General features: G+C 45.2%; 1 protein-coding gene and 1 long non-coding RNA gene across 13 annotated transcripts in view; one reads left to right on the top strand and one right to left on the bottom strand.

Moving 5' to 3' along the window:
- Window positions 1-1,036: 1,036 nt before the first annotated feature.
- KIAA1109 (KIAA1109 ortholog) overlaps window positions 1,037-8,909 on the bottom strand; it is a 192,660-nt gene continuing 184,787 nt past the window's right edge. For all 12 annotated transcript variants that reach the window (XM_029076442.1, XM_029076441.2, XM_029076443.2 and 9 more), the window contains 5 exons: window positions 7,267-7,470; window positions 6,041-6,235; window positions 4,564-4,698; window positions 3,890-4,055; window positions 1,037-1,744 (listed from right to left, as the gene is read on the bottom strand). In XM_029076442.1, coding sequence (XP_028932275.1) covers window positions 1,528-1,744; window positions 3,890-4,055; window positions 4,564-4,698; window positions 6,041-6,235; window positions 7,267-7,470 — 917 coding nt within the window. In that variant the 3' untranslated portion in view covers window positions 1,037-1,527. The remainder of the gene's footprint in view (window positions 1,745-3,889; window positions 4,056-4,563; window positions 4,699-6,040; window positions 6,236-7,266; window positions 7,471-8,909) is intronic.
- On the top strand, window positions 1,909-6,046 carry LOC114815444. Its single transcript, XR_003763219.1, has 3 exons — window positions 1,909-2,038; window positions 4,417-4,549; window positions 5,762-6,046. It is a non-coding gene; the product is annotated as an uncharacterized LOC114815444 (long non-coding RNA).

The raw sequence follows: 8,909 nt of genomic DNA, 5'->3' as shown, positions 1-8,909 counted from the left end.
GAGCACAGGCTGGGGAGGCAGAGGTCACGGGTTCGAATTCCAGCTCTGCCACTTGCCAGCTGACTGTGGGCTTCTCTGGGCCTCAGTTCCCTCATCTGTATAATGGGGATGAAGACTGTGAGCCTCATGTGGGACAACCTGATTACCCTGTAACTACTCTAGCGCTTAGAACAGTGCTCTGCACATAGTAAGCACTTAACCAATATCAACATTATTATACAGGGTAGTCACATTGTCCCACATGAGGCTCACAGTCTTCATCCCCATTTTACAGATGAGGTCACTGAGGCCCAGAGAAGTGAAGTGACTTGCCCACAGTCACCCAACTGACAAGTGGCAGAGCTGGGATTCGAACCCATGACCTCTGACTCCCAAGCCTGGGCTCTTTCCACTGCACCATGCTGCTTCCCATGGAGTTACCAACTCTAGACAGCTCACCCTGCTAAGTGCTTGAGGGAGAACAATTGAGTTAGAAGGCATTCATTTATTCAGCCATATTTCTTAAGCGCTTACTGTGTGCAAAGCACCGTACTAAGTGCTTGGGAGAGTAATAATAATAGTAATAGTGGTATTTGTTAAGCTCTCACTATGTGCCAACCACTATTCCAAGCACTGGGGGATACAAGGTGATGAGGTTGTCCCACACTGGGGCTCACAGTCTTCATCCCCATTTTCCAGATGAGGTGACTGAGGCCCAGAGAAATGAAGTGACTTGCCCAAAGTCACACAGCTGCTAAGCGGCGGAGCCGGGATTAGAACCCATGACCTCTGACTCCCAAGCCCGGGCTCTTTCCACTGAGCGACGCTGCTTCAATACAACGATAAACAGATACATTCCCTGCCCACAATGAGCTTACACTCTAGAGGGGGAAAGATTAGGACTCTTGGTATCTGAATTTTCTGGTGAGGAAAGGCTTTTAATCTGAGGTTCTCAAAGGGAAAAATGGAATGACTTAACATGGGGAAATTTATAAACAGACTAATTTCAGGCTACAAGGAGTTACCTTTAAACTATAAAAGGTACATCCCAAAGAAATCTCAAACAAGTTAATGAGGCTTTATTACAGCAGTAACAACAGTTTTGCACTATGGCAACCATATCACAGTTCCATAAACCATATATACAGAAATTTATACAACAAAGGGAAAAAAGCCACTGACCAAAAAAAAAAATACATTATCAACAAGATTTAAGTTATGACCAGCCAATGAGTCTCGAAAATTCACAGTTAATCTGCAAATATTTTAAAGATGCAGGAATGATATTGCACATAATTATGAATGCTCGACAGATTTACAGAGTTTCTCTTATTTCACAAAATTTACATCATGCAATACTTGACTGTATACAAAATGGTGGAGAGTACCACAGTAAACAATTAAACTCACAAATGTTTAATAAAGGAGCAAAAAGCTATTAGAATTCTCTTTAAATCAAACTTAAAATAATTTTATTATACAATAAAATACTTCGGTGTAATAAATTTAACGGAAATAAAATTATAAATTTCACAGATACGGCTGCTTTTAGTGTTCTTCTTTGTCTTTTCCTTTCTTTTCTTTTTCATCCTGGAGGGCCGTCCCCAGCTTTTTGATTAGGACCGACAGAACCTTGTCCAATGGGTCCATGACACCTCGCTGAAGCCACTTGGGAATAGTAGTCCTGGCATGATGAAAGCCCAACTTTTGAAGAATGTAGTCAACCCCCACCGGGTCAATCTTTCGGCCAGTCCAAGAAATTAATCTGAAATGAGAAGTAGTCCCAATTAACGATGCTACTTTACACAGAAGTGGGGACTTTGGAGCCCCCTCAAGGGGCCCTTAGCTCCCAAACCTCTAACTACAAACAAGCTCTGTGTTCACGTTGCATCATAAAGATGGACGTGGGATGTCTCTAATCGAAAAGCCATGAGCTTGTGCACAGCTGCCTATGCAACATACTGCAGTCCTGATGAGCTCTCTTCCCGCCGGCCGCTCCAATCCCAAACGGTTCCTAATCTTGTGGCTGGCTCTCGAGCTTTTGAAAACGCTCTTCTAGGTCAGTAGATCTTATCTGATTTGAACTGCACCTTTCCGGCCTAACTGGACACTTAGTAACTTCCTGGCCCAAGCACCTGGGTAAGCGATTGTATGGTTGGTTGGGCCAATGAGGGAGTCTCTGGGTGAGTAAGCAACTAGACTCCTTAGAGATCCTCTCCCCACAAACCTCTTGGCCATCTCTGGTCTCTTACATTTCAGGAAGATGGAGTGCGGAAGTGAGTGAATATTTTCATTTCCAAGTCTGGAATAGGTTCGACTGGCAACGTCCAATTGTCAAATGCCAATTGTCAAATGGCCTGCCCAGGTCTGTAGCACAGCAGCATTCCTGGATTATTACTTAAGCCACAGAGCAGACTACAGCTGTCTCCTATGAATTCATTCATTCATTCAATAGTATTTATTGAGCGCTTACTATGTGCAGAGCACTGTACTAAGCGTTTGGAATGTACAAATCGGTAACAGGTAGAGACAGTCCCTGCCCTTTGACGGGCTTACAGTCTGATGGGGGAGACAGACAAAAACAATAGCAATAAATAGAATCAAGACAGCAATAAATAGAATCAAGACAGCAATAAATAGAATTAAGAACTCCATTCTCGTAATTGCTTGGTAACAGGGCATATTTTTTAAAAAACCATGAAATCTGTTGTTTCTAACCAGGTGCCTATGGATAACATTATCATTTGAGTCAAGTTAAAAAATGTGACTTCCTGTGACATCACCGCAGAGAAACTATCACGTGTGAAACAGGCACAAATCAAATAAGGCTTTTTCCTCAAAGCATGACTTATTTGGCCAAGGCAGCGGCTCTCACATTCTAACATTCTCTTCTTGGAGGCTGACAGAGGTTCTCGTCATAGTTTCGAGGGTCCAGACTGAAGAGATTTGGGGAAGGGGAAGCTGTAAGCGTCCTCCATCTCTCCCATCCCCAAAAAAGGGGCCATCCACAGGGCTAGGGATATAACTTCAACTGCCTGGCCCCTGATGTTTTTGCCAATATGACTATAATGTTGGGGTTTGGTCGGGAGAGAGCAGGGGAGGAAGCAGTGTCAGTGACAATTGATGAAGTGGTCATACTCTGCCCCCTCAGAGCCAAAAACCCTTTCTCTAATTCCCACTCTTAGATAGCTATGCGATCCTGGAATTGCAGTTGATCCTGGGTGCTATCTGCTCATCCAAGTAAGGATTCCCCTCAGCCTGAAAGAGTGGTCCAGTCATAGGTGGCTTCTGTTGATTTTCCCCTTTCCTTGAGGTCACAAGAATGGAAGGGGTGAATCCAAAGAGTCAGAGAATTGTATTTACTGACGATTACTGGGTGCAGAGCACTGTTCTAAGCCCTTGGCAGAGTACAATATAACAGCCACTGGCTCGGATAAACCCAAGTGGCCCAAGCTTGGCTCCTGAGAGCAGCTGAGTGTAACCCACAGGGGCAGTCAGGATGGCTTGTTAACCCCATCCAGTCTCCTCTGGTAGCTCTGGTACTCTGGAGAGGGTCTACAGTTGGAGCTGGTGGATGGAATATGAACGACTCCCTTCTTTGGCATGAAGGAAATCGGAGGGGCACGTACGTGCTCCCCTAAAGTCTCTGGGCACGGAATTTGGAAGACTCCCTGCCCCCAACTCTACTGCTTCTGAAGAGACATCACCTCCACATCTGGTCATGGTGAAAGCCTCCTTCTCCTCCAATAAGGAAAATGAGTCTGAGAAAAGCTTTGAAAATTGCCCTGCAGAAAGTGGCACGTTTGGTTGACAATGCCAACATGCTCCATTTTAGAAGCCCCTTTCCCCTGGCATTTCCAGAGATACTGATAAAGTGAATGCCTGCCCTTGTGTTATGTGTGTTACGCACCTGAGTGTGGGTTCCAAATGCCAAGTATTGCACATGAAATCTCTCCAGTCTACCGTAGTATAACTGATGCTTTCCTCTCTTTCTTTTTCGGAGGAACTGTCATCGTGAACAGTAATTGGACTTTTCTGCCCAGGTCGAGTGGACAAAATTCGAGGTGGAAAGATAGCTGGGGACAGAAAGGAAGAGACGTGAATCAGAAAACATACATTTTTGGAAAGCAGTTTAGAGTATCACTAAGCATTGAATGAGGGGGACACAGTTCACAATTTACAGAATCCAAAAGATGAAAAAAGAAATCCAATTTTCCTGTATTGAAGACTGAAGGTTTGAAATTACAAAATGTCCCTCCACTGTGCCACCACTACTGGGAAAAAAAACCTTCACGTGCTCTTGGTAACATATTACACCTCTGCCAGCTTTCTTGCCCATTGCATCCCATGCTCCTGTGAGAAAATGACTCACAGGGATGAGAGAGCCTGAATGGCACTCCTCAAACCCCGAGCACTAAAATTCATTTCTTTCTGCAGGTTCTCTGACCTGAAGTTTATGGATCTAGGCTCATTCATCGGTCCCGACAGGAGACTCCATCACTACTGAAAAACTCATATATGAATGGCAAGCAAATGTAGTCAAGTTTTCCTGCAATTCAAAGAGAGAAAGGTAACACTGCCTACCCTTTTCTTTTTCTTTTAGGTAAGCAGACACCAAGTCGTGCAAAAACATGATTAGCTCGGCATCCATAGTCACGCAAATGTGGTCGGTAAATTCTGTGACCACGCTGCATTCGACCTTTGGTTTAACGTTGGTGTCTGTGGAACGACAAAAGACACAGGCTTAGTTTTGTATTGCCCCTTCGTCTCCCCACCATCCTTGATGTGAAGTGGCCCAGCCCTGAATTACAGCTGGCTGGCTTCTCAGGGAGTGTGTATGAGGTGGAACACAACCTGTCTTGTTCCCCAGTCTCAGAAAGAGGGCAGAAAAGCACAGGAGCTACCTATCAATGGTATTTACTGATCATTTGCTGTGTGGAGAGCACTTCATTAAGCACTTGGGAAAGTAAAATATAAAAAGAAATGGTAAACACAATCTCCATCCACAAGGAGTTTACAGTCTACAGGGGGAGACAGATGTTAAAATAAATTACAGGAAGGGGAAATGGTCAAGTATAAGGGTATTTACCTAAGTACTGTGGGGGCTAGGGCAAGTTTCAAAGTGCTTAAGACGGACAGAGATCAGTGCATAGTCTACATAGAGGGAAGGGTGGATGGGGGAAATGAAGGGTTTAGTCTGGGAGGAGGAGATGTGATTTTAAGACGGTACTGAAGGTGGAGAGAGTGATGGATGATCGGATATGAAGGGGCCTGAAGGAGGACATGGGCAAGGGGTCAGTAGTGGGACAGACGAGACCGAAGTTCAGAGAATAGAGTCTAGTCAGGGAAGTTGTCCTAGAACCCTGAATGTCAAGCCACTGGACACAACTGGGCCCGGCAAAACTGGATGTGGCCGGGGTAAGGTGGCCCTGTGAGCATCAGGGCCCTTCAGGCTCAGGGTGCCAGGCCACTGGGTTTGTATGAAACACACAGGCATCTATCCCTGTGTGCCCACAGGGTAATCAAACACCCGAAGCTGGGCCCCAGTGGACTTGGCTGGAGCTTTGGGATGGGACAAACGTGGCTCAAACTGGGTTGGAACCTAGACTGTGGCCCTTGCGGAGGCTGGCTAGAAGATAGGGAGAGCCCAGCCCTCCACCAAACAGAGGCTCTCCACTTTCTTGAGATAGTGGGATCCCACCTCTATTCCTGGGACCCTCTCCTCTTATCCTTGGGCTTCTCTTAATTTTCCCCTTTAAATTGGCCTTTTTCTTCTTTCCAGTTTCCTATTCCATTATTTGCAGCTCTCATTAGGAAGCATCTAATTCAAAAGAGGGTCCCTAGTTTTGTGTGGGGAACCCGTTCCTCTTTAGTCCTCTCAGGATAAACATCCAAAATTGCCATCTATGAACTTGTTAAAGACACAGAGCATCAACTGAACAGCACTGGACTGCACCTTGGGGCTAATTAAAGCTTCCTAGATAACCGCAGTCCCCGTCCCCCAGCTCAAACGATAGTCTTGACCAGCAGGGGATGGAAAAGAGAAAGACAACCACTGCACCCTGGATTGATGGTTCCTGAGGTTCTTGAACGTGAATGGATTTGAAGTCCAGCTGCATGCGGGGTAAGGCAAAGATGGTTTCTGTTTCATGATTGTAACTGGACCCGCCCCGGAAGCCGCTCAGCAAGCTGGAGCTCTTCACAGTGGTGCTGCTCTCTGCATTATTGGCATCGACATTTCGGAGCAGGTTCAGCTCTGCAGGAGAAAAGAAGAGAAGCCACATTTAATCAATGCCGCCATCTATGTTTAGCCTAAAAATACACAACACACACAGGCAGCAAGTGAAGTGAACTTTACACTGCAGGATTTGTTCATTCAATAGGGAAAATTTAAACACAAAGTCACGGTTGGTAGTCTGAAACATCCTCAAAGTACATTTGACAGGGCTCTATCCACCCAGATGTTCAGAGGAGGTATTGGGTGAGTTGGGTATACTTTTCAGAGGAATCACCCTAAACAGTCAATATATCATAAGGAGTTAAGAAATTAAATCCTCCCCAAATTTGAGGAAGGAAACTGCATTTCATAGCAAGGGCCCAGGCTACTTCTGCACTGAAATTTCCAGGATTTCTTTGACTTCTGTAAGTCAGGCATGGAACTAGGGGTTTTGGGCACTGAAAATACTTCACAGTTCCCTTCCAGTTTTATGTATCCATATTATCTTCTCGACTGTCACACTCTCTCTCTAAACTAGGACTCTTTCCACCTTGTAAAAGGTCACTTTCAAACTCTCAGCTCTTTGCCCTCAAATAATCACCAGGCGGGAAGCCTCCAAGTCTCTGATCCCACTCCACAGTGACCGTCTTTGATCCTGATCTACCTCGCAGCAGACCCCTCTGCTTCCCACTTACAGAAGCACTCACCTAGAACGTACATGGTTTTCTCAAGAATCACTAATTGCAGCTCTAATCATGCAAACTGAGATCTGGCCTTCTAGACATAATAAAAACTCCTAGGAAAGTGAGAACACCCGAATCACCTCAATTTTTCTTACAGGGTGTTCAAATATAACAAATGGAAACTAGGTTGTAAATCTCCTGGTAAGAGAGATCTGGAAACCTATTATTCATCCACAGAAAAAAATGTACCATAGTTTCACTCTGTTCTAATTTACAACAACCTTTCCCAAAGGTGAAGAGATCTCTTCGGGTTAAAGTTTCATCCATTTAAAACTCTTCAATGACCTTTTTCAAGAGGCTCCAGACCAAAAGATCCACGGGACTAACCTTCATTCCTTGTTGCAGTCACATAATTGAACCATTCTTTTACACTGGCCACTCCATGGGGAGGATTTTCATGGCGGCGTCTGGTTATCTTGGTTATTGTTGCCATGGGACTCTCTAAAGCGCCACAGGGTTTGGTGACCATAGTATTGTGACCCAAATGAAAATCCAGTGTTTGCACAATATATGTCGAGTGATCACTGGAACCTGGCCCAAGGAAGAGTTATCAGGTTACACGGAGCATTTTCAAGGACTAGAAAGTGCTTTTGTAGCACACTCAAAGCAGTGGGACCTGGACTCATTAGGGTGCATAACTCTTGAAGTCTTCAGGGTTTATTTATAAAGTCCATGCCTTAAACCCGCCTTAGCGGGGCATTGAGGCAACCCTGTGTAAAGGCAGGGCTGGGGAACCTGGTGGCAACTCAAATGTGTGTGGCACCTGTGGTGACCTGCTTTTGTCCTTCTGGAGTTCTATCCATGGTGTGCAGGCTGTAATCTTGGGATTACAGTGATTCAGCTGGGAAGATTAACCTCAGCCTGGAATTCTCACAGCAAGGTTAGACGTCTCTGGTGTGGCTGAACAGACACTCCCAGCCCACCTATCCCCAAGTCTCATTGCAGCTCTCATTAGGCTGAACAGACACTCCCAGCTCTCATCCCCAAGTCCCTGAAGCAGAGCTGAGCCAAAGTCTCTCTGGAACACCACCAGGCCACCATGAACTCTTGACAGGCCTGGAGCAAGTGCCTTGGCCGGTCCAGAGGGGTGGGCTGCCAGGAGGAGCTGAGGCAGTGGTGAGCTCACTGTCACCTTGACGATCCTCAAAGAGAAACAGGCATAAGCCTGTTATTTCAGAAGGTTAGGGAAGTAGTACAGGATTGGGCAGCTTCAGGGAAGAACAGAACTAAATGTATCATATCAGGTCTCCCGTACTGGGGGAAGTGGCTTAGGCGTCTGCAAAAATGGGGTACTGGACAGGGGAAGAGGAAAGTGGACGATAAATCAGTCGCTTTCCTCTGCTCCCAATGCGCTCTCAGTGCCCATCAGAGCTAAAAGGAGAAAACATCCCTTCTTCTGGGCAAGTCACTTGCTCGGCCTCTGCAGCTGCTTTTTTCTCCTCTCTAAGAGGAGTTTACAGTTCAATCACTGGCAAGGCAACACCCCATGCTACCAGGGCCAGCCAATTCACTGCAACTGCCCGATCAGGAAATGTGACAGTCATACTTAAGATCTGTGATGTTTGAATGAATGGACGGAAGGGGATAGGAGAGGAGAGCAGGGAGAAGCCCCTAACAGACCTCTAATATGTCCCAGATCTTGACACAATCCACATATTGCCAGTGAAAACCTGGCAATCCTATCTAGGCCAATAATGTCAGAACCAGCATAAGGAGGATACGGACCTCCATGGTTTAACTCAAATTTAACTAGATTTTCAATCTCATACATATACATAATGTATAGAGATATAGATATACATATATATATATATATATATACATATATACATATATTTACAGGTTTAATTAGAGCTAAACCCAAATAGATTTTTTAAAATTTATGAACTTGCTTAACATTTTCGCTGCCAAGATAGGATTGTAATGATAAGCAAATCCCTCCTAATACATCCATGGTCAATTAACTCCAC

Source organism: Ornithorhynchus anatinus, chromosome 12 (genome assembly GCF_004115215.2).
Source record: "Ornithorhynchus anatinus isolate Pmale09 chromosome 12, mOrnAna1.pri.v4, whole genome shotgun sequence".
In the NCBI taxonomy this organism is placed as follows: domain Eukaryota; kingdom Metazoa; phylum Chordata; class Mammalia; order Monotremata; family Ornithorhynchidae; genus Ornithorhynchus; species Ornithorhynchus anatinus.
This window is presented reverse-complemented; position numbering and strand designations above follow the sequence as displayed.